This window comes from Squalius cephalus (assembly GCF_949319135.1).
Source record: "Squalius cephalus genome assembly, chromosome: 3".
NCBI classification, from domain to species: Eukaryota; Metazoa; Chordata; class Actinopteri; order Cypriniformes; family Leuciscidae; genus Squalius; species Squalius cephalus.
Genome location: NC_137124.1, coordinates 11412203 through 11438951, shown reverse-complemented (window position 1 = coordinate 11438951; position 26749 = coordinate 11412203). Strand labels below are relative to the sequence as shown.

The 26749-nt window shown below is 38.4% G+C and overlaps 2 protein-coding genes across 2 annotated transcripts in view; one reads left to right on the top strand and one right to left on the bottom strand.

The window, feature by feature from the left end:
• The window catches only part of mllt3 (MLLT3 super elongation complex subunit), a 58944-nt gene extending 37994 nt beyond the window's left edge, over positions 1 to 20950 (bottom strand). Inside the window, exons 1-2 of the mRNA XM_079867768.1 lie at positions 20789 to 20950; positions 20183 to 20363 (exon numbers count right to left, since the gene is read on the bottom strand). Of these exons, the coding sequence (XP_079723894.1) occupies positions 20183 to 20363; positions 20789 to 20800 (193 nt within the window). The 5' untranslated portion in view covers positions 20801 to 20950. The remainder of the gene's footprint in view (positions 1 to 20182; positions 20364 to 20788) is intronic.
• A 1281-nt stretch (positions 20951 to 22231) lies between these two features.
• Positions 22232 to 26749, top strand: part of focad (focadhesin) — a 63588-nt gene continuing 59070 nt past the window's right edge. Inside the window, exon 1 of the mRNA XM_079867748.1 lies at positions 22232 to 22333. The gene's annotated coding sequence lies outside the window, so the exon portion shown is untranslated. The remainder of the gene's footprint in view (positions 22334 to 26749) is intronic.

The following is a 26749-nucleotide window of genomic DNA, read 5'->3' as shown; positions in this document are numbered from 1 at the left end:
AAATTCTTTCCCCCCCAAAAATTGTGAAAATCCGACTTCTATCCCTTGCATTCTTGCTTTTTCACATTTAATTAAATAAGACAGTAGAGGCATATACCATGATTAAAATCTATGGAAAGCCAATAGTAAAAAAATATATACAAAAATTGAGGCAAGCTTAATGAGGACCTGCAAAATACGTTCCACAGTTTAGATAATCACCTGGCTAAGTCAGTAGGTCACCATGCTTCGCAGATTACTGGACTATTGAGGCGATTGCATTCAGAGCTAATCAACCCAGTAAGTACGACAAATGTAGCATTAAGTTGTCACAACAGCTAACTGTTGTATTCCTGAATCTTTTAATTTGCTCAGCAAGAAGGACCAGAACCATTGAGGTGGCGGCAGCCTCATTAAAGAGGAGACGGTAGCTTGCAATCGCAGTGCCCTTGCTGTGACTCAAGACTCATAAAATCCTCCCATTCATTTTCATTAGAGTGCTGGCTGACCTGGAATAACAAATCATTTGTGATGTGAAATGGGTCGGTCCATAATTGGTCCCAGACTCAAGCACAATATTGACAGCAGCCAAACTCTCGGTAAGACCTTAAAGTGATGGTGACCCACGCTGACTTCCAGACAGAGCTTGAATTGACCTTGCCTCTTTAATACTACAGGAAATCTGTAATATCATTAGCCAGCATTTGGACATTGTTAGATGCTTTTTCCAATCAAATATATTAGGTTTCAGCAGGTGCCATGAGAATGTGGACTGAAAAAGATTAGGCAGTGCACTGCTGGTTTAAAACAGAGGTTAAACCTCATTAGGAAGTTTTGGAGAATTAGTGCGACGAAAGAAACAACAAAACATTTGAGGTGGCGGGTCTTTAGCAGTTCAAGACAGAGCTCTCATACGTAAGCTCTACATAAAATGACAAAGAGGTTGTGAGGAAACCAATAAAATGCAACTAAAGCTGTATAAGTGATGTCTGTCCTGCTATCACTAGCTCGGTTTCATCCATTATCCATTTTTATGCTTGTTTTGGCATGTAGCATTAAAAAAGAAAAGAATAAATGCTGGATGGAAAAGCCAAGATGTGCATACGTTCTAAAAATGCACATAAAATACGTAGGCTATGCACTCAATTGAGGCAGATCATTTTTTTATCTGATAAGAAGACATGCACATAAACTATGATGGAAACACATTTATCAAATAAAGCAAATGCAAACAGAGCAACAACCCCAAAAAAAAAAAAAAAAAAAATACAAAAAAATACAAAAAAAAAAATCACGTGACCAGTGGATCAGTTTCATCGCACAGCATCTCAAATGTTGGTTTGATCATTCTGAAATCTCTGAGCCAAAGTCTGTCATCAGAATGATTTGGTTTAATTCCCTCCCAGAAGCGTCTCACATGATTGCTCACAAACACCAGCATCCAAACGCAAGAGAACGTGACAGATTTTATTGTGTTTATCCATTCGCTCTGAGATGCAAGTCATTTATGATGGAGAAAAAAAAAAAAAAAAAAAATCAGTTTCTTCCCCGATTGCAGCAACTTTTTTTATTATTTTCATTATTATTTTTTATTTTATTATTTATTTTTCTATATTTTTATTACAGATATTTTGCACAAATTTCCCAAGAAGTGACGATTGAGTTCTCTTGAACACATGGCACGGAAACACTGATTTATTCGCAAATGTTTTATGCGATATCCCAATTTTGTGCATAATTGTTGCATATTTTTTTCCATCCAACTCTGGGTGGAAACACAGTCAGTGAGAAAGAAGGTTTGGTCTATATACACGTATATACTAAATGTACTGTCTCAAAGCACTGCAGACTTAATTTTTTTTATTGGAAAAATATTAAAATTCCGGCCAATAATTATTTTCACGTTATGGCCGATAACTGACAAATGACAGATATAAAAATTCTAATTCTAAATTCTAAAACTAATTTTGTCTAAATAAATTAAAACTAAATACTAAAATCAATTGTTTTAAGAGAATTTAGACATTACAATGTGCAGTATGAAATATGGATATTGATTTTGAGATTTACTACATTTAAGAGTGTTTTTTAAATATTATCTTTAAGTGAACATTAAGTGACGGCAATGGTAATCTAAATGTAAAAAATAGCAGAAAGGAGCATTGCTATTAAATATCCTAAATTGTCCAATGCGGATAAATTAAAAAAAATCTCTAATAACTGATAAATTACATAAGTAAAAAGATGAATGGAAAGGGTTAGACACGCAAAAAGGTGGGCCATATGGGACCACTGTGTTCACACACAAAGGTGTAAATCGACACCTTCCGCATGGGAACCACTGAATGTCAAAGAACCACCAAGGTCTCAGGTTCTTTTGGGCATGGTGGTTCACTCCCATTCATCATTTTCACAGGACATGCTAGAACACACTGTAGCCTGTCTTCCCGAACATGTCATCCTGCATAAACGAGGGATTCAGCATGGAGAAAAGAAGCTCTCTTTAGACCCCCATCATCCAAAACCACCGCATTAACATCTGCTTCTCAAGTACCCTGCCCCCATGGAGCAACACTTCAGCCTGCCGTTTCCCAGCTGTGCTTTCTCAAACACGCAATTCAAAACAAGGGGAAAAACTGACCCTAGATCTTTGCTCACTTTCAAGGCATGTTTTCAAATGCATTTCAGCAGTGCCAAGGCGCCATGGGTCATGGAAAACGCCCAGCTTAGTAAAGATTCCCCAGATGCCAACTTGAAACAACGAGCGATGACCCTCTCCCTCTGCGCTTTTCAACAAACAGTCCACTCTGTTGAATTCCAGCGAGCCCCGTCCCGCTCGGTGAAAATGGTCCTGGTGCGTAGTCAAGAGCGGCTCTGCTTGCAATTACAGCTGCTTGAGGCCCTCACTCGAGCGCGAGCCTTGACACTAGTGCCGTTTGTGCTTCGTTCTGTGTGCCGGTCTGTTCAGCATTCACTGCAGACGAACGGGTGAAGTGATGAGAAACTCGTCAACAGCCATCAGAAATAACTATATGGTGTGACCATTTTATGTAAATGACTTTGAATATCTGTGGAAAATTACACAAGCAGACACAAAAGGTAGAACTCAGCGTAATTGTACAACAGTTTTGTAAATATGTTAGGTATCAAGATCTACCAATGAACAACAGCATTCAGTTTTACAATACATTTTTAACATAAAAAAAACAAACACATTACACCATTCAAATATTTGTGGTCGTTAAGTGTCTTCTGCTCATTTTTTTAATAAAAAATACAGTAATAAGATTGTGAAATATTATTACAATTTAAAATAACGGTTTTCTATTTTAATATATTTTAAAATGTAATTTACTTCTATGGCACAGCATCAATACTCCAGTCTTCAGTGTCACATGATCCTTCAGAAATCATTCTGATATGCAGATTTGCTGCTCAGGAAACATTTATCATTATCATCAATGTGGAAAACAGTTTCGCTGCTTCATATTTTCAGGATAAAAATAAATAAAAATAAAAGTTAAAAATAACATTTACTTAAAATATTATTTGTAACAACATAAAAGTCTTCACTGACACATCTGATCAATTTAATGCGTCATTGCTGAATAAAAGTATTAATTTTGTGTGTGTGTGTGTGTGTGTGTGTGTGTGTGTGTACACTGACTTACTCCAAACTTTTAAATGTTAATTATTTAAAAAATAAAATTATTGTAAAAAATAAAATTAGTAAATTAGATATTATAAACAAACATGATTAAACAATAAATAATAGTATATAAAAATGACATTATTGTACTGTATGTGCACAGACTTTATTGTAAAGTGTTACTGACACTGAACTCAAAACAAAGTTTGCGAAGTCTAGGCTAATTCGCCGCTGGTTCTTTTAAGATTTTCCTATGGGGTTTTATAATGGGGTTTTTCAATTTATGAGTAAAATAAAGTCTGTGATTAACATTGACGTTTTGTTCTACAACATAAACTGCACACAAACTCACACCCCAAGCTGTCTTATCTAGTTCCTTATTAACAACGTACGTTTTAAAAAATGAACATAACTGCTTCAAAATGTGCGTTTTCGCTACGGGAGTGTGTCATTTACGTTGTAGAACAAAAAGTCAAAGTACAGTCAAGTTATGTTTACTACGGGCTTTATTTTACTCAACCCCATTATAAAATCTCAAAGGAACCAGCAGCGAATTAGCCAGCATCACTCTATGGTCACAGGCCACAAACGTGCTCTATCCAAGTACACAAACACAGACATGAATGCTTGGATGCATTGCAAGTGTGCAGTATACTGTATATACTTAACATACATTATTGGGTGCGTGCATGGCGGAAAGATTTTGTTTTCACATGCATTACTTTGTATGTAGAAAATCATAAAAATATTTTCTTAATGAGGAAGAAAACAAGCTCAAGAGTTAAAGTACAGACAAAAGTTAAAGGGATGGTTCGGAGTAAAATCAAGGTCCTTTGCACCATGACCTCGAGCCTTTTTCCCCTTGGTCGAACATTATTAAAGTTAGAGCTTATTTAGAGATCAGCCTTAGTGCAGGTGCTAATGGATCCAAGGTTGTCATACAGAAAGCGATGCATAAGGATGTAGTGTAAGGATGTCTGCCAGGGTTTTTACGGGCTTTTCCCAAATCACGGAAGTGACGTCGACGTCCGGGTTAGCGGTAGCATGAGCCGTCAGGCAAGTGTTATTTAAATAAACCCCTGATGTACTTACAAACTTTCCAATGCCTCGTTTTATGAGTACAGAACCTATTTGTACTACTGTAGAAGTTTGGTGCCATTCAGGGCATTATTAGTGGGGTAGTTTACGAGATACAGCCTAGGATCCATTAGCGCCTGCACTAAGCCATCCGGCTGATAGCTCTAAATAAGCTCTAACTTTAATAATGTTCGACCAGGGGAAAAAGGCTTCTGGGGGGGGTGTTTGGCTTCGAGGTCATGGTGCAAAGGACCCTAGGTTGATTATACACCGAACCATCCCTTTAAAGGCTAAAACAAGCTCAAGTGTTAAAGTACAGACAAAAGTTAAAGGCTAAAACCACATATGAGTCAGGGTTTAATGTCTTCAGCTTGACTTCAGCAGCATCAAAATTCATTCCAAGACTCTAAATAGCATTGCATTGATTGCGGTTATCAGCTTTACAGGATGATTACAAAACAAGCAAGTCATCCAATAAATGGAAGAAAGCAGAGACGATAAGACAAACCTGTGCTGTTTTCAGTGTGCTTGCTGAAATCATCTTTCAACTCAATCAGATTGCAAGATTTGAATGGACCTCACCCGGCAGCACTACACAAAACTTACAACAACAGAGAGAGACATGATTTTTATATTTTGACGGCCACCAAAAAGAACCTTTGTCCCGCAAAGATTTATTTGATCATTTAATGTGACGATATCTGCCCTTCTGCAGTACTGGTTCCCGCTGATATAGCCAGCTGCTTTAAAACGCTCTCATGAATGTTTGCGCTCTGTGAAGAACGTCAAAGGTTTCCATTTACCACACGTTTTTTCAGCCTTGAGCTTTGTAGCCAATCACAGACATAACTGTTGAGCATGTGAACACAGTGGCCAATCAGATGTGTTTAAATTCGTCAGAATCCGCTCAAGTTCTGCATGCTCACGAATCCTTTAATTATAACCAACAAAGTATAACCACCATGTCAGTAAGAGATTTCTTGCACAGTGTAGACAGCTTCATTGATTATAAAAGGGAGTTTTCGCAAGAGTGCTGCTTTGTGTACTTAGCGTTGTAATTTGCTTCAATGATCATGTCAGCGATCTTTGCTCGTTTTCTGTAGATAATCTATATTTTCCATGCTGATAACTACACATTGCTGGATTTACAACTGTAGTTACATGTGCGATTAAATCAGATTGACTGTGACCATAGAAATGGATCTGATACTGTATGACAAATGATCTGTCATTTTATTCAAAACAGTTTTGCTCAGTGACTTTTTTCATATACTTTCACAGATTTGTTTTATAGACACAGTTCTAAGGACTTTATTTTATGATCTGTCCTGCATTTCATGAATAAATAGGATAAGTTAATATTATAAACTGCCTCTTTGCTTTTATTGTCTATAATGGGCTCGCAGTTCACATGGGTAACCAACACTTGTGTGTGTGGATGGGCCTTGTTCGTCTGCCATCACTGAAGACCTTTTTTGACCCAGGAAAAACCCTGAGAGAGAGCAAGCATCAAAATACATATTTCCCAAACTAAGTGGCTACATAATAGTGCTCCTTGAAGCAAAAAGACTGGAAATAAAACTAAATATGCACAGACTCCGATGCACCCAAACCCTATATCTTCTAAATGTGAATGCATAAGAATTGAAACAAACCCTTAAGAAATGCAGTTTCCTGCTCTATCTCTAACGTGTGTTCAGGGTATAATTTTACTCGCAGACATAATGAGTCAATAAAATGCATTGTGGTATGAGTAGTATTCCACCATGACAATAAAACCTTAGCAGCCAGACAGAGTAAATAACAATAAAACATTTCTACCCGTGACTAAAGGACACAGCATTCCCGTTTGACTTTAACTATTCAACCACAGCCAAACCTTGGAATCAAGGTCTAAATCCCAGTAATTGACCATTAGGGGTTGCGAAATAGCAACACCAACCCCTTTTTTAACCATTCCTAGTCGCCCTGAAGGCATTAATTGGGCAGTATTAACAAGAACCAAACTAGTGTGCACACTTCCATTAATAGGCATCATACTGATGATCAGTTGTGGGGTAAAATGTCACTAGGTTTCTCTTTAAAATGGCATTTGAAAAAGCTCTGACTTGACTGATTTAAACTATTATATTTCCTGCATGGTGCTTTTTTTCCCCTCACCGCAGAAAGCTATGCAGCTTGTCAAGGCTTTGTTTCCCAAAGGTAGTCTATGTTTTAGCACCAGCTGTGCTGTCATCAACCCGTCTTCAGCAAGAAAAGGGCTGTTATGCTCTTATTCTTGATGTTGTGTTCTTTGAGCTTTCTAGTCTCAAAAATCACTTAGTAATCTGAAAAAAAATGCACATTGGGATCCTGTTTAAATTAAGGAAAACAGAGATCCCGGATACAGGAATTTCTCAGGAGACAGTTGCTTGCTTACAGATAAAACGGTTTCAGAGATACCGAACAGGAGGAAAGTCTTACTGCACCACATGAGGCAAACAAAAACAGTGATGTCGTAATGTGAAAATAGCAAGTGAAGGTGAAACTCTGGCACTGTTATGGCCAAATCTACCCTCTGTTCTACAGTTCTCTCATTATTTGACCTCCTTATTGCTTTTCTGCCTTTTTAAAAGATTCATTCTGGCGGTCTGCAAAATTGACCATTGTCAGTTCGCCTACATCTTGTTCTCTGAGAATTAACATTCAAGCCAGTAGTCTTTACTATAACTTAAAATTAATTTAATAAGTTGATGTGGTTTCAATTCACCAATGAAGAATAATAATAAAGTGAATCATCACCGTCCACCATCAGCATTATTGATTCAATGTGGGCAATTATGATGTTGTAAAGGCCCACACATTTTGCATAGCTAATACAGACAAGCATTCATTTAAAGCTAGGGTAGGCAACTTCGGGAGAGGCTAGCAATAGCAAGCTAGCTTTGAAACGTGAGATCCCACTCCCCGTTCAGTACATCTCCAAAACACATGAACGCACACAGCCAGAGCAGAGTCTGCAAGCGTCACGAGACACCGTTAAATTCCCTCATCTCTGAAAGCACATAACATTACAATAATAATGAACGTAAACGACTTACACAGTTCTTACTTGTACCACCTGACTGCTGCAGATTCATTTTGCCATTGATAGTGTTGAAATACGAACGCAAAAATCCGAGTCTGAGGACGTGAACAGCTCCAGGTAGAACGTAACCGTTGCCGTTGGAGCGAATGCATTGACTGGATGAGCAAATGATTTTTGGGTCCTGAGACTTCCACATTTTTGTAGTATTTCGACCACTTCTATTATTGATTGCTACAAGGATGTGAAGAGGGTTTCACCCAGAATAAAAAAAAAAGTATTTATGAAAGAAATTGCCTACCCTACCTTTAACCTCACTCACTTAGCCTGCAATACATACGTCATCCCCACAGAAATCCACTTTGACTAGATGAAAGAAAACGTGGGGGAAAAGTGCGAGAAATAAAGGGTGAGATACAGGAAGAGGGGGTCATTAGTAAAACTGGTGAAAAGGCCAATTTAAAATGTCAAAAAAATAATAAAACAAAAAAAAACTCCTGGATGAATCCTGAAAAAAACAATATTATAAATAAAATAGCCTCTATTCCTCGTCCCTCCAACCCCTATTTTGTACCATTTCCGCTCTACTTTGTCCTCCATATTGGCTGTTTGTATGCATGGCCACTATTCTACATGATTGATAAAATTGTAATCTGTTCTAGTCATGCCAATAAAGCTTTTCCACTTTTTGTTCTGACTTTAAGAGAGACAGACAGGGAAAGACGTGGACACCATTCAGATTGTTCTTGGGTTCGTCTAAATGAAAGATCAATTCCCCTCAGCAGTTCAAGTCTTTTCAGGTTGATGAATGAATTACACTTCACTGAGATAAATGGGGATAGTGTTACTTTGTACCTCAGTAGATTCTCAGCCGCAAACGCAAGTTCCACTTTTGTGCAGCAGATCCATTGAGACAGAGCATGCTTGATACTCTCTTAGATTGTCTTAAGAAGCTCCCTTTCTCTTTGTGGATCAAAGCTTCTCCCCTAAGGCACGACTGCAGATAGATGATGAAATCATTCAGCCCACTTACCCTGCATTGATTTTAGTGCACATACAACATTCCTAGTTAGAAAAGCCATTGGTCATCTAATGATGATAAAGATGATTTAATACAGTGGTTCAGATTTAGATTTAGTAACTGGTTTTGCCACAGCAAGCAAAATAGAGGCTCAACATAGTGCCAAAACAATATTGTAGATGCATTGACATTTAGTTCAAATGTACAGTTATATGGTTATCTGCATTTTATCGTTTGCATTTAGCATTGTTTAGACAATTGTTTCTCCTGCTGTCATCAGAACAGACCCGAGACCCATTTTGGGGTAGTGACCCAGCAGTTCAGAACAAAAAAATAAAGAAAGGACAAACTTCACAGTAAAAAAAATTAAAATTGAACTTTGTACAAAAAAGTTAAAAGTAAAATGATTAAAAAAGGGAAGAAGTTTGGTTCTTAACTCTTTCCCTGCCATTGACAGAATTTTCCAACAATCCATGTTTTCGCTGTTACACATCTTCTGAAAGAGGATGAACAAAGGCGAAGAAGAAGCAGAAACAAGCGATAGAAGCATTGCTTACGCTTACATGTAAGCTAACGCGATCATAAACATTAAACAGCATATAAAATTAAAACCGCCCAACCTTACCGAATGAAATGTTGACCGACGAAAAGGTATAGGACTGTCAACGCCCGTATTGCTTGCAACACCCGTTATTGAAAATGTATTACACATTGCTGCCATATGTGTGCTTGTTTATTAAATATTGTGTCTATTTGCATTATGCTTGAACATAGCCATAAGCGTGTAACACACTTAGCTCCATTTATCAAATTTTACTAAGTTTAAGACCACAGATTTTTTTCAACAAAACTAGCTTAAGAAAATAAAAATAAAAGTTTGCAGATTCCAACTGGATCTGGTTAGCCTTCAAAGATAATGCAATGTAGAATACAGATGCACTACAAGATCTTCTTATTGACTGGAGCTCATCGTATAAAAACCTTAAAGTGAAAAAACCTACAGTCTTCGAGTGCAGAGATTCGTTTTATGCCAAACTGTGGAACTTATGACAATTCAGGCAGTGAACGGTTTTCCCAGGCATGTTTTTGGGTCGGCTTACACTTCTTGCGTTCTGCCATGTGGACAATGACCACAGCAGGATTCCCCCTCAGTGAGAGCACAGAATTGTGGGTCAGATTTCAGTCTCACATCCCTGCCAGCAACACTGTTACAAATTAAAGTCTCCTTGTGCTAGAAAAACCAAACAAAATATTTTTGTGCTTCCTAACCGTGCCTATAAAATCCAGCACAACAATTTATATAGAAGGCACACAAAGAATTTGCATAAATCAAGAGTGATTGTGAAAATGATGGCAGAGTGGAGAGTGGAAATCAATCTTTTTATTCAAACATGTTTATATGTTTGAATGCGGATCAGCCACAGTGAATAAATCAAAACTAGCCTTGCCAAATGTTCATGAGTCATTTTGAATAAATAAATCTTCACTACCAGTAAAGAGGATTCATTACGACCTGGTTCAGTTGTGATTGCAATCTTTTTCAAATTTGCTTGTCATTTGAAACACTATTAGCCATTTTTGCAGTTGCATTAGTGTTCTTATTGGCACTTCCGATTTACCTGCATCCTCATGACACCTGATTAGGCAAACATGACTAATGCATTACATGCACTTTCTTGTTTGCATTCTGCCAGGAACATAAATGCAAGCTTCCAGGAGTGCAGTCAAGAAAAGACAGAGCCAAATGGTTTATGGCGTGCACACATACAAAGCAAAGGAGTGAAAGAATTGCCAACAGACAGCCCTTATAAACCATGCTTCAATAAACCACTTCCTCCCCCCCCTCCATCTCCCCTTCACCCCCTTTGACTCACCAAACCGGGGGAAAATCAGCATTTATGGCCCAGTTCCTGTTTTGGACTGCTGCTCACAAGCCTCCCTCCACCCCCTCTCTCCCTTCATTCTGTCCCTCCCTCCCTCTTCCGCTCCTTTCATCCCAGCATAGGAGGCAGTCTGGAGTTTCATGGCTACAGAGCCCTTTGTGCATCACCTATACAAGGTGGTATAATTTCTGCAGCGTCGTAAAACAATTACAGGGCCGTTCATGCAGCCTTGCTAGTGCTAACTATACCGTCTGCCTTGTGCTGAAAGCACCGCTGTTGTCAAAGGTCGTATTTTAAGGAATAATTGGAAAGGCTAATCCATTATATGGCACACACACACACACACACGATTGGAACTAGATTCGGTGATTCGCTGAATACGCTAATTTGTGAATGATTCTCACAATTACACAAATGATTATGGCAGCTACACTAAAATGAGTATGGATGCTGCAATATTACAGTTCTGGAGTAAATATATACACACATGGTCACCGTGATTTTGCCATGCTCCTGGGCCAACGTATTTTGATGATCCTGGAACAACATTCCGGTCCAAAATTTTTGTCCCAACCCTATCCCTTCCCCCAAACCCAACCCTACCCATAAGTTATGCCTAAAATCAGAGGGAAATGACGGTGAACAACACTGATGTAGAAGCACCTAACACTGGTTGTAAGCCTGAACTTGTCCCTCAAATCTGATTGGTTGATCTGAACGTTGTTTCAGGATCAACAAAGATGTTGATCCAGGAACATACCTGGTGAAATCACATTCACCATACACACACACACATACAAGATTCAGATCAAGTGCAATAACTGGAGGGTAACGGCATTATAAATAATGTCCTAGATATTCACAATGTGCCTTACTGTGCATTCAAGATATTCAAAATAATGCATTTTTTTTACAAGCCACAAACATGTGACATGTTAAACGGGTCAAAGTAAGATCTGGCAGCAGCCATGCCTTCACAGTTTAATGATATGTGCATGGTTAAAAGATCACTGCGAGTTCCTTCGCTGGGAAGAGATTTGACAGTCAGGCATGATGGGAAAAAGAAATGTGTGACACTCACACTCTCAATTGGCAGAATTTATTCCACATGTAGGGAGAGACATATCATCATGCAATTCAGCCAGAGAGACCCAATTATTTTAGCTCTGTGTGTGTGTGTGTGTGTGTGTGTGTGTGTGTGTGTGTGTGTGTGTGTGTTTGTGTTTGTCGAACAAGAAAATGACATGATTGCAAGATACTCACAGCTCACTATGCCAGAAATGAAATCGCAGTTAATGACTGCTCATAAAGTGTACAATCATTTCAAAAGATTACATTATAAGAATGCAACCATGCATGGAGAGATACACACAAGGTCTCGGTGGAAACCTGTTAAACGTAATGCACAAAGAGGCAGTAGTACTTCCAAAACTGACATTTTTATCCAACAAATTGAGGTAGACAGCTAAACAATTCACTGAGAAATGAAATGGACAGTTTCATAAATTCAGCAATTAACTTGAAGACGATGCTTTGGGACAGAAATGCGTATCCAAGTGTATACAAGTTGCTTCATTAATTTAGCTGTCACGTTATTCATACAACCTCTAATGCACAAACTTGGACACATCATCAGCGTTGTTTCCTAGTGTCATTGGGTGTTTCAGGTCTTTCAACAGACACCCTCGTCCAGGCGACCTGATCGAGGTTAATCAAGACTGTGGCATTCAAGTGGCATTTTGCGGACACCCCTTTTCAACCACAGCTACGTATCTTAATGCTAATCGGCCTGTGCCAGTTATTCCCAACATTCCTTAAGCCTGGCTGAGGAAATTACCTGCAAATCTTCGGCAACCCACCTCCACTGGCATTCCAACAGTCCCTCATACTTCTACCTCTTTCTCTCTTGCGTCTCTTCCATTCTCTCCTACCAAAGCACAGTTGGCTCCAGTAGGATAAGCTGTTTCGTAGACTCCAAGACCAGGATGATTTCCGGTCTAAGCGTGGACTGGTTGATGACGTGTGCTGGAATTTTCAGCTGCCAATCCAGGTCAACTGTCATCACCCAGTCTCATGCTGTGCCAATGCTGTCACAAGTTATTCATCATCACCAACACATATAATCGCAAATCATTGAGCATTTCAAATGTCAAACATATACATTAGGGATAGTGGCGCTCTGGCTCTCCAAGACAAAAAGGCACTCCACACAATTTTGCCCCCACGTCTACAATTTCATAAATCATACTTTCTGTCAGAATAAAATTCCTACGCTCCTCAATTCCACTCTGCAGGGAGTCACTTCATCTCTCCTCCCATGGATGGATCGCTTCCCATCAAGGGGAAAGAAGCCTGGCAAGCGCACAGAAGAATAGGGGCGGAAAGGAAGGCAGCCCCCACTGACATCTAAGCCATACCTTGCCTGAGGAGGGCTTAAACACTGTGGTTTCTGTGCAAATGCACGATAAGACACGAACACAACCCTTACTCCTGCTCGGGTCGAGTCAATGAGCGGGGAAAGTTAAAAGGCTTACAGAAGTTTCAGGAAAAGATGCCCACAGGCAAACATGTTGACCTGCTCATTATAGGACCACAAGAAAGAAGAGCCGAGTGTCACTGACGAATGATGCATCAGCGTCAAAAACATTACAGAGATCGAATAGCACTAAATATGGTAAATCACTTTTGGAATGCATCTAAAGAATGATTTAATTCCATTCTTGGTCATTTAAAGTAATACTATACACTCATCGCTGGTTATTCCAAACCCATGTGGCTTTGCCTTCTGTGAAACACTGGAGAAATGCATGTACTGGCCTTTCTTCATGCAGTTACAATACTAGAGTATCAAAGAAACAAACCACTGTAAAAGTGGTCTGTACCACTCATTCACTGAAAACGTTGACATCTGCTCTAGCTTATCTCGGCACGTTCATGAGAACTAAATGTCCAATTAGTGAACGAATCGGTTTTTTTAATCATTAATCTGGTTGGCAGATTAATGGCCGGTTTAATCAGGATGTTATCCAGTACGTGTCTAGAAGAAGTCCTGGTTGGTATAGCTGAATTTAAAGGGATATTTCACCGCTGGAAAGATGAATGTGTATTTAAATTGGGTCATTTATGTCGTAGAAATGTGAAATTATTTTAGAAGTTGGTGCCTTTGAGACTGAGAAAAGTCAGAAAATGTATTTTTGGCTCATGTGGATGAAAGACAACAACTCCCAGAATGCACTTGCTTCGCTGCACTACGAGGCCACTCCCAAGCCACGCCTACCAGTTACAGAGGGCAGTATCGGAAGGAATGATACAACTAGTTGACTCGAAACTGAAAAGACGCCATTTTATCGTGAGATCCCGCCCCCTATGGGCGGGTTGAAAACATGCAGAACGAGCTCCTCCTACTAGCCAAAAAAGCCTCTGATGATGCAAAATGATGATTTTCCCTCAAGAAAGCAGTGATTTATTTATTTTTTTATCACAGAGACTGAAGGACCATTTTCTCTATTTAACACCAGAGAGCATAGATAAAGCTGTATGGGGCTGCAGCAGAAAACAGAAGAAGCATGATGTTATTTTAAGCTCTTCCAGCAATTGGGCTCAAGTGTCCTGTCAAATCTAGAGAATTCAGAGACATACTGACATGGTCCACTGATGTAATGATGATACAATCTTGCTTTGTCATTCCCTCTTTCCCTCAGCAATAAAAAGGCTAAATAAATTCAGTAAGTACAAAAAAACATCACACACATTCTGCAGACCCTCATGACCTATAGTGTGGGCAGCTGGTATATCTGAATGGGATGCCTAATTAACTGTCAGCCAATGTTTGTGTCCCTGGATAAAAGACTAGAAACACCAATGTTTTCTAACGAAATGTAAAAGATGTAGAAGAACCAAAAGCCAGACATATTTTTGAGAGTATAACTGGCATAGATAGTGCAGGTGAAATTAAAGTCCATGTTCCACTCCATTTATTTGGGTTTGTTGCCCCCCTATTCCTGCGCTAGCACAAAATATCAGGTTTCCAAGGCTACACAGCATGCCTGCTAATCATGGCTGTTTGCTCCTTTTTCCCAGCCAAAAAAACACTTTTCACCTTTGTTTAAATGTCCAGGTAGACATGATTTCTGAAATTGGGAAACATCCACAAAAGCACCAATCAAAAGAGCTTAAAAGGGATAGTTTTAAATTCTGTCATCCCTTACACACCCTCATGTCACTCCAAACCAGTGAGACTTTCTTTCTTAACACAAAAGAAGATATCTAAATGTCCATACAATTAAAGTCAATTATGTTGTTTTCCTTTCAGTTTCGAAATATCTTTTTTTGTCTTTTATAGAATAATAATAAAAAAAATAAATAAAAAAAAGTCAGGTTTGGAACAATAGGGTGATTTAGGGTGTGTTCACACTTGGCTGGTTTGGTTCGATTAAAACAAACTCTGGTGCGATTGCTTTGTTAGTGCGGTTCATTTGAATTAGGGCCCTTTCACACCTACCTTGTTTGGTCCGAATTTTCGGACTTTTCAGTTTGATCCGAATCAAAATTACAGGTGTGAAACCTCCCCCGGACCACGGTCACAGACGAAATTTAGTCAGACGAAGAGGTAGTCTCGGTCCGGATCAAACTGAACAAAGGTTTGGCTCATTTCTAGTGTGAAAGCATTTTCTGTATGGTTCGGACTTTCAGATAATTTACAGGAAGTTCCGGTGGTTCTCGCAGGATTGCTTGCAGTCTTCCCCTCCTTTCCTGCCGGCACCGATAAAATGTTCGCACAACGAGGACATTCATTTGGCGAATTTTGAACTAGCCTCGAGTATAGTTGGTGCTACAAGTAGTAATGCCGTATTAGTAACAGTATAATGGTAACGATATGCGTCTGTTCATTCATTCTTGTCAACGTTTTTTTTTTTTTTAAGTTACCTGCCGAATTGACAACACGCTGATGTCAGACACACGTCCGTTTACAAACCAATCAATGTCAAGATGCAGCCCACATAGATGATGACGACAGGACGCAAGTATGTCATGTAAAGTTCTTTAGTGCGCTCGCATAATTCCAATGTGAAACCAAACCAAAACTTACCGAATGTATAAAATGTATCAAAACATGAACTTTGGTTCGGACCTTGGTGCACACCAAACAAGTGGACCGAGATCGCTGAATAGATTCCAAACGAAGGTGCGGTTCAACTGAAATATGAACGCAACATGGACCAAAGACATGTCAACGAACCAAAAACAGGACACAATGTCACAAGATGCAACCCGAATGCTCAAGCTATTTTTTCTCGTCATAGTGTAGTAGCGATGTTGCCCATCACAGTTCGGGACAGGCATCAGAACCACGTCTCCTCCTTCGTTTGTGTGTGACGGAGGGATTCCTGCTGCTGTTTTCACACATTTTATAAGCTCTTCGAGTTGTCGGCTGGTCAAAATACCATCATATATAGGCTACGCACATACTCGCTGTATGTGCTACTGCATTTATTCCAGCATACACCGCATTGTTTTGGATGTTCGGTAAGTTCAGACGCGAAACATACGTAATAAAAGCCGACCAAACAGGTTGTGAACATATCTCTATGCCTTTAAGTTCAGTATCTTTAGGACTAGATGTTTTTTTGTTTTGTTTTTTTACCAAGCGAACCGAAATACAAGTGTGAACACACGTTAAATGATGTCAGAATTTTCTTTTTTTGGGTGAACTAACAAAGGCTTTTTGTCCAGCGAGATCTATGAATGAAGGTGGATACTTTTCAAATGAAATACTGAGTAACTGTGAGAAAGGCACAAGGAAGCGCATAACCCCATGAGAGACAGCAAGGCAACATGTGTAATCTACAACAGCTGTGAAAGGGGTAACATCGAGTACTACTGAGGCTTCAAACGCAAAACAAGGTGAGAGAGAAAAGGGACTTACTGCCTCTACTAGAGTAAAGAGTTTTGGAGAATTCAGCGAGTGTGTGAGCAGCTGTTCCTTTCGGGGCAGTATGGTGAGACTGTTGGTATTAAACTGTCAAACACAAGCCCGTCTGTGTACAAGGTTTTCCTCTAACTTCCCCTCGACACCAGCTAACACTGATCAAAGCCCTGAGGAGGGAGAGGCGGGGGGAGAAGGGGGTGGCGTAGCCTCCCGGGACCCCAAATAATAAGCCTGACTGTTTACCTTACAAGCGCACCATAAATTCTAAGTCTAAGAAAGCAGGTTTCTGTATCCATCCCCTCCACGGAGAGTCCTGTTGTGAATTATCTTCCGAGTACGCAGAAGGCCACATGGGGTGTTTGCTGACGTCTATTTTTCACGGCGTTGAAGAAAATGTAAATATTCAAAGTGCTTATTCATCACTGTTTTGGGTCTAATTAGGACTAGAATTTCACAAAAGTAGTCATTCGACATTTAAATTTCAAGAGAAATCCTGTTCCAAGCGTCATTAACATGAAGCGTGTACATCTATCTACGTTAACTTAAGTGATTTATACCCTCTTCCCCGAGTTCTTTCTGAAGCAAACACTTTGTCGGATCCATTATACACAAAGCTGCAGACCTCAGGAAGTACTTAGACTACTAATTCATCACAGCGCAAAAACATTTTAGGTATACTTCGAAGGTGGTGTTTGGTAGGGTCTCGAAAAGCTGGTGTCATGAGGCAGGATTTATTAGAGGTTAAGTATCCCCCTGCTGCTTTTGCATTTTTTTCAGCAGCCCCTGGAAGACATTTGCCAAAGAAAAGAGGAGAGGGGCTAGAAGTTCAAGCAAACCCACATTTAGTGTAGCTCTTGTCATCGAAGAGCTTCGGGAGCATGATTTCCAGTAGTTTCCAAATTAGGTCCAGCCCTTGATTTACAGTCTGTTTTAATGTTTTGAGAAAATAAATATAGCGGGGGAGATTTCACCACACGCATAGAGCCTGAGAGCTGATCTGAAGCACACGTCCCCTTCAGATCCTAAGTAAACAACAACTCTTTGGCATAAATCAAACCTGCGGCGGTGGACATAATATGAACCCTATAACGCAAAGGAATGAGGGAAATATTAGCATACGTTTGAAGCCATGCATCTTGAGCTGTCCACAGAAGCAACTTAAGTACTTCTCTGCAATTTTCCAATCTTTGTGGCTTGATTTCACACCACAGCAATAAAACACGGTCTTAGAAAGCTTCAAAATGTTAAATCAGAACAATTTAGCAACAGTACAGTTGTTGTGCGAGAATGCGTGCGACCGGGGCTTGACATTAACACCCGCCGACCTGCCAAATGCGGGTTGAATTTTATATATAATATATACATTTTTCAATTGTAGTCTTTTAAAAAGGCATCTGAAGTAATAAACTAAGTGCACTGTAGTGTTGTCAAAAATACATATGTTTCGATATCAATACGGAAATATCTTAATGCTTCCAATTCTCATTTTTTCCGCAGAATAGATACACGATACCAGCTCCTCTTTCCTCTCTCTCTCATCTCTCCGACAGTGAGTTACACACAAACCCGCCTCTCCTCACTCACTCGTTTTATTTGCTCTGGATGAATATTGTTGGTGTTACAGGGTTTGAATTTTGCGCATTATTTTACTCATTCCTGTAGATGTTTTGCTCACACCCAAAGTGTCACACATAAAGCCGCCTCTCAGTACTAGGCTAAAATGAGTTATTTTTCACTGCTTATTGCGCTTAAACAGTCAAATATAAACAAAATAATGTCATAATGCCGGTCTTGGTGAGTATTCACATAAACACAGTCAGTAATGTTTTAAGTGAACGTCAACAGTTGAGAAAAAAAACGCATGTGTAACAGTATAATGGATCTGTGCGTCTGGTCTTAAAGTGACAGCAGCCTAATTTACCTGCTGCCAAATTATGAAATAATATTTAAAATATCTATATAGCATGGCATCAATGTCAAAATTGTGGCCAGTGAAAATATTGAGTGGCTAGTAACTTTGGACAACCACTAGTCACAGTGACTGGTGAGCAGAAAAGTTAATGTCAAACCCTGCCTTCGAAGGTAGCCTATATTTTTGTGACGTGCATGATTAAACATCCATTTATCTTTGTGAAAACAACATGTACGCACAATTTGTGCAAAAAACACCTCATGCAAAAGGGGGGAAATGGTTGACTGGAACAAAGAAGATCTAACAACTGTTCTCAAAGTGCAAATGCTCACATGCGATCTAAAAAAAAGTGTAATGACAGTGACTTTCTCCAGCACTTACCACGTCACAGCAAACTCAGATTAAACACTTCGGGCAAGGAGAGGAAACCAGCAAATATTTTAATTAATTCCTTCCAAGGCTTTCATCAACCGCTACTCCTACATTCCTCCTTTCAGACCAGCAGACGCTTGCTTGCTTGCTTTCTTTCATTCTCTCTCTCTCTCTCTCTCTCTCTCTCTCTCTCTCTGTTACAGGGGTCGAAATCACTTTCATACATGACCACCAATACATGAGGTGACTGTAGAAATCATAAGACCATAGAAAACTGTTTGGAGGTAACAGTTTAATAAACGTAAAAGACATAACTGGTATTATCTGAAGCGGTAGGTTCTCCTGTTGGACATTGCATGTTTGAAAATCAAGAAATACCATGTCTGACCAGATGGGGAGGGTCCATGCACGACCCACAAAGACAGTACAATATAGGAGAGTGTGTAGGGCTACATTATTAAGTATTACCTGTATACCATTTTATTGAAATGTTTGAAATGAATGAGGGTGGGTGCGCCAATGGACTAGGGAATACAAATTTGAATATATGAATTTGGGTCTCATTTTTATTAAGATTTTATTCAGTTTTCTCTGAACAAAATGTTCATTTAAAAACTGAGGCTGAACGTGTTCTAAATGAGACATACACTGTCAGAGATGAGCAAACGCTTAAATTTCCACAAGGATACAACATACAAGTCCGCTAACCAAAGGATAACATTGAGTTATTATTCTACTCTTAAAAATAAAGGTTCCAAAGGGTTTTTTGCAGCGATGCCATAAAAGAACCATATTTGGTTACCCAAAATAACCTTTCAGTGAACGGTTTTTAAAATAACCATGTTTTTCTTACTGAGAGGAACATTCTAATAATCTAAAAAAAAAACTTTTTCCCACTATAAAGAACCTTTTGTACAGTGGAAAGGTTCCATGGATGTTAAATGTTCTAAATGGAACCATCAATGCCAATAAAGAACCTTTATAGCGCATTTATCTGGAAACTTTTAAAGAAGTAGTCGCGCACTCATTACAGCGCGTTGTCAATGGTTTCAGAAAAAGACAAACAAACAAATCCACAACTGTTCAAGTAAACACACATGAACGCAAAATATTTATTGCTAAAAATACTTATTTATGCATCCCTGATATATCTAGCACTTTTTGTCCCTGCAGCGCTCCAGTAGACCATCAGACAATCTCTGCATGCATCAAGGTGCATTCAGTCTGGATCACACACACCACTCCTGCCTTTCTATTCAACAGAATCCACAAATGATAATAAACCGCTTCACATACCTCTTTTTGGTTTCGGGAAACTTTCGTGAAGATGAAACACGACTTTCTCCACAAAATGCTGAATGTTGCTGTGCTCTGGTCCGCGGACAAACACCATCCAGTCGTGCGTAAAACCTTCCACGGTGGGTTTCTTTCGGACCTGGGCACGATGACCGAGTTCCAGCTTCACCTGAACGGCACCCTAAAACACCCAAATGTTCACTTTATAATGATGTCGCCAATTATAAAGTAGCCTATAAAAGGAACAGTCAAGCGCGTGCGTGTTAAAACCACCGCATAAAGGTAAAGCAAAATAATGGTCGAATCATAAGTTTCTGGTATGTTATTTAACCTTAACATACCAAAATAAATGATAGAAACTGAATATGTGTTATTGAATGCCCTCCTTTTGTTTGAAATCTTTCAAGCGCATCACTTTTGCAGACATGCACTAATACACTGGAAACGCACGACTCCACTAGTTCTTCTGTACTTCAGTATTCCGATGGAAATATGGCTGGAAAAGCCTCATACGCGTCTAATCGCCTTTCCAAACCGGACGAAAACGAACAGAGGCACTGGAGGTCCAAAACACCGCACCGATATAACAGGTAAAGCCCTACTCACCGAACTGGCCATTGCTGAGGCCACGGGGTAATGCTATTTCATGGAGAATTTGGTTTAAATAAGGACACCGAGGACTGTAGACGCCCGATGGCGGACATGGTCTTTTAATTGAGCTCTCTGAGTTTTCAAAGGCTGAGGAGTAAAGTGAGACGCATGCGCGTGAGTGTCAGCGCGTGCTCTCGAGTCGCAGTCGGTGCGGTGCGCGAGACGAGCCAATGGCAGCGCGAGCGAGTGAAGTGCCACTGTTAACCCGTGTAAAACCACCTTTTCACTGCTCAACAACAGTTATTTATTACTTGCTCTGTGTTACCCATGTTACATGTATCTATATGTTCTATATTGTGTGTAGGTTATGCTCGTATATTGTGCTTTTCTACTGTTTAACTATGTATGTTGCTGTAACTAATCACCAGTTAGTTTTTCAATAAAATGTGAGTGACTGACTATATATATCAACTAATGTAATTTAATATGGCCTATTGGTCTACACTGTTCTTGTTTCACACTGTACACTGAAAAAAGAGAGTAAAATGCTACTTAAACACCTGTTATATATATATATATATATATATATATATATATATATATATATATATATATATATATATATATATATATATATATATATATTTTTTTTTTTTTTAAATATATATAGTTTTTTTATAATCATAATAATAATAATATAATTTCAGCAATATGGTATGATCAACAATATAATATAATATAATTAGTGCTTAATTAGTGCTTAGTGATTAGTGCTAAATTAATGATTAATTGTGATTAATCATATACATAAAGTTTTTGTTTACATAATGTGTGTGTGTGTATATATATATATATATATATATATATATATATATATATATATATATATATATGTCTGTGTGTGTGTGAGATATATATATATATATATGTGTGTGTGTGTGTGTGTGTGTAAACAGTAGGCTACACACACAGATATATGTATATAATATACATAGATATAATAATATATATATACACACACACACACATATATTATGAGACATTAACTTTTATTAGATGCATAGATTAATCGTGATTAATCAATTTGGTAGCACTAAACATAATATAATATAATATAATATAATATAATATAATATAATATGAAAATTATACAGTCACACTTAGTCTATTACTTAATTTGTTTTGATCTCTGTAAACGACATTTCCTTTATTATTTATTGGGAAAATAAATAGGCTATAATAGAACAAAAGTCCACGTTTAAACACCTGTCTGTAAGAGATGTCCTATATTTTAAAATAATTATTGACATAAAATGTTCTGACATTTGAATTTTTTTTTAGATTTTTTTTTTTAGGAAAGACGAGTTTCATAATGTGCCTACAGAGAAAAGCCATGATTTTGCAGTTAAAATGTTGAGAATAATACAGTGATATTAACGTAACGCTTTTATTAAGTTTGGTCCTCCAGGCGCACTGTAGAAGCATGTTGGCGCTTGGAGGGTTTCGCGAAAAAGTTAGCCAAGTGCATCTAAACCTCACTGGAATATAGGAGTTTTCTGGGTAAGAATATCACGCATATCACATCAGCCAGTTTGTTTATGTGATGCCAACATCGTTAACACAGTTATAGAGACATTTAGTGAAACTGACAGCTGCTAGGTACTAGGTAGCGGGCTTTCCTCTATTACTGCAATATACAAACAGGAACGTTTCTTCCATTGCTAAATACATATTTGGAATTGAATTGCAATATTTCATCACACAAATTCGGAACTAAATGTGGGCTAACCTTACAGAAAGTACTGTGCTGGTGGTACTATGGTATCAGATGGTAATACCATGATATTGAATGATTGCTTTATTCATGTAAAATGGTGTTTAACGTTACATGGCGCTCAAATGTGAGTCTAAAAATACCCTTAGTACGTGGTATTACTGTGATACATGTCCATTGTGGTACTACCATGGTATCATTTTAAAACGGACATATTGTAGTCTAGCCAGTGACTTAAACACAGCATCACTTAAACAATGATGCATTATTGTGGACACACAAGCAGTGCAGAGCAAGCAGTCCCGAGCTGAAGCCTTTGTGCATTTGGACAAGTAGCCAAAGGCTGGAAATCCCTGGAATATTTTTAATTCTTTCCTTTGCTGACAAAAGCTTGTGTGTAATATTGATCAGATAAAAACAACCCACATTTAAATGCAAACCTCTACCTACAAAAAAGATGACAATTTTAAAATACGAGTCAAAAATGACTAAAAATTGTTTTATAACTTTTTTTTGTGGCATTTTCTCGATGCACTGTCATCTGTCATTACTGAATGCAAATAACTCTGTTTTAAGTTTTAAGCAAATAAAACTACAGTAAGAAGCTTAAACTAATGTGGAGATATTTTTTGATTTTGTCTCCAAAATATTACTCAGTTGCAATCTACAACAACATAAAAATCCACTTTTATTGTAATAAAACTTGACTTGAATACTTTGGGCTTAAACAGACTTTAGTCAATGAATTTCAAATCTTACCTGATTTGCCCGAGCCACTCTTTGCTGTCAGTCGAGCTTCTGTACTGTCACTCTTTATGGAAACGCAGCAGGTATTTCATCACGCACACGCAGTGCTTGTCAGATAACAGTCCCACGAGGGGAGGGGCGGTATATTAGGGCTTGCATTGTCTCTTTCTCCCATGTGCTGTGGCATAAACCTGAATCTCCAGTGGCCATCAGCCAGTGTCAGTCAAATGAACGGCTGGTAATCCCATTACCCTACGCCGAGAGTCCATATGAGACAACATATGAGACGCCAAAGTCGGCGGTCCGCAACTGGACGGACATTGAAGCTTTGGCAGAAGTCACTTGTGAATAATGCATCCCATTGATGTGGTTGCCAGTGCCATCTGTCAGATGGTTGTATCTTCTGAGTTTAGATGCAGGCAGACTATATGTCTCGGGCCTTTATTTAATTTCACCTTAGATTACTTTAGTTTGAAGTGGTGTTGGGTTATTCTAATTTCAGTCTAATAGTATTGCCCTGAAGGCGGGTTTTGTCCCGTTGCACCTGTTTGGTGTGTTTGATCCCTTGACACCTGTGATCTGAGTGAGGATGAAGACACACAGCTGTGATCTGTTTTTTTTTTTTTTTTTTTTTCCAAACTGACAGATGATGTCAGTTTGCATGTCAGTGTCTTCATTTCAGGAAATGAGGGTTGATTCTGAATATCCCATGATGACTTCATTTCTCATGACTTGGTTTGCAGTTGCATACCACACGTTTAAGAAATTCTGTTCCTTCCCAGTTTAACTCTTAAAGGGATAGTTCACCCAAAAATGAAAATTAGCCCATGATTTACTCACCCTCAAGTCATCCTAGGTGTATATGACATTCTTATTTCAGTCGAATACAATCAGAGCTTTATTAAAAAATGTCCTGGCTCTTCCAAGCTTTATAATGGCAGTGAATGGCCGTTTCTGTTTTGAAGTCCATAAAGTTCATCTATCATCATAAAAGTGCTCCGCACAGCTCCAGGGGGTTAATAAAGGCTTTCTGAAGTGAAGCAATGCGTTTGTGTAAGAAAAATATCCATATTTAAAGCTTTATAAAGTAAAATAACTAGCTTCCGTCCAAACAAACATACGGATTCGACTTAAAGCTCCAATATGTAACAATTTTGTAATAAAATTATCAAAAATAACTTGCACAGTGTGATATATTTCATCCAGTTGTGTACTTACAATATCTCAAAAGTCTCCAAAGATTTTTTATTTCAGAGAAATTCCGATTTTAAATAACTGTCCGTCCCGGAAAAGAAATGTCGCCTCTCAGTGACGCAATGTCCGCAGTCCGCACTATCCTTTTTTTCCGGTGTGGACCATGTGATATTCCACCACACCGGAATATCACATGGTCAAATGCGGAAGTGGTGGTTATAGCGTTATAGCCATAGACTGTATGGTTATAGCTGTTATGGATCACGATTACTCTTTGGCGAGTATTGAAGTGCCAACAAAACGAAAGCGTCCATATTCGGATACACGCAGACTGTGTGACAAACTGAGGAATAAAACCCGGATAAATATCGGCCAGGCGTTTTCGAGATGGAGAGAGCTGCGCGACTATCTTGGACTTGACAGAGACTCTGCTCTCGCGAGTGTATTGATAGACAGGTAAGCAAATCAATTTTTTTATTATTGTACAAGTAACGTAATAGTTACAGTAAAGATGATTTTAATAGATATGAATTACACCACATGCCTGTAATAATTTAGCATAACATTTCACGTTCCTTGCAGTTCATTAATTATGATGACATAAAATAATACGATCAGACATACAGGTAATACAAAAACGAATAAATTACCTCATCCGTGATCATGATTCATTAATTCCATTTAGATACATCACTAGATGGTGAAAACGCATTAAAAACGACATCTCCCATCGTCACCTCCTTCATAGCGTCATCAAGCTTCGCCTTTGTTATTGTTGGAAACTGCGCCCTCTTGTGGTGAAAAAATATTACATATTGGAGCTTTAAGCAACTTATGCCAGTAATGCGACGCACTGCTGATGCGCCATGGCGCACTACACTACTTCCCAAGTCACAAGTTGCATAAAGTTGCGCTTTATGCATAAGTAGTCTGCGTATGTTCATTTGGCAGGAAGCTAGAATTTTACTTAGTGTTAAATATGAATATTGTTCTTACACAAACGCATCGCTTCACTTCAGAAGGCATGCATTAACCTCCCAGAGCTGTGCGGAGCACTTTGATGATGGATAGAGGCACTTTGATGATGGATAGAGGCACTTTTATGATGGATAGATGCACTTTTATGATGGATAGAGGCACTTTTATGATGATAGAGGCACTTTTATGATGGTTAGAGGCACTTTTATGATGATAGAGGCACTTATGATGGATAGATGCACTTTTATGATGGATAGATGCTTTTATGATGATAGAGGCACTTATGATGGATAGATGCACTTTTATGATGGATAGAGGCACTTTTATGATGATAGAGGCACTTTTATGATGGTTAGAGGCACTTTTATGATGATAGAGGCACTTATGATGGATAGATGCACTTTTATGATGGATAGATGCTTTTATGATGGATAGATGCACTTTTATGATGGATAGATGCACTTTTATGATGGATAGAGGCACTTTTATCATGGATAGATGAACTTGAAAACAGAAACGGCCATTCACTGCCATTATAAAGCTTGGAAGAGCCAGGACATTTTTTAATAAAGCTCCGATTATATTCGACTAAAATAAGAATGTCATATACACCTAGGATGACTTCAGGGTGAGTAAATCATGGGCTAATTTTCATTTTTGGGTGAACTACCCCTTTAAATTCAATAAAAAGTCAAAAGTTTGTTTTACTTTACACTACTATTCAAAAGTTTGAGGGCGGCTTTAATATTATTATTCATTTCAGAAAGACATTAATTTGGTCAAAAGTCACAGTAAATGCATTTATAATGTTAAAAAAGATTCCTGTTCTTTTGAACTTTCTATTCATTAAAGAATCCTGACATTGTTTGGAACGACATGAGGGTGAATAAATGATGACAGAATTTTCCTTTAAGCATAGTTGTTTTCAACATTCAACATTTCACATCAAATCAGCATATTAGAGTGATTTCTGAAGAATCGTGTGACACTGAAGACTGGAGTAATGATGCTGAAAATTCAGCATTGCATCACAAGAATAAATTACTTTATTCAAATACAAAAAAAAATCCTTTAAATTGTAATAATATTTCACAATATTACTGTTTTTTTCTTCACAAAAACACAAAGTCTTACCAACACCAAACTTTTGTGTAGTGTAGCATAATGTACATTCCTGAACTTGTACAACATTCATCTGATATTGAAAATAAATGTTTGGCTTCGTAATTTATTATTAATGTGGTCATTTGTTTTCTTTACAACTAACGTCATCTGTCCCTTTT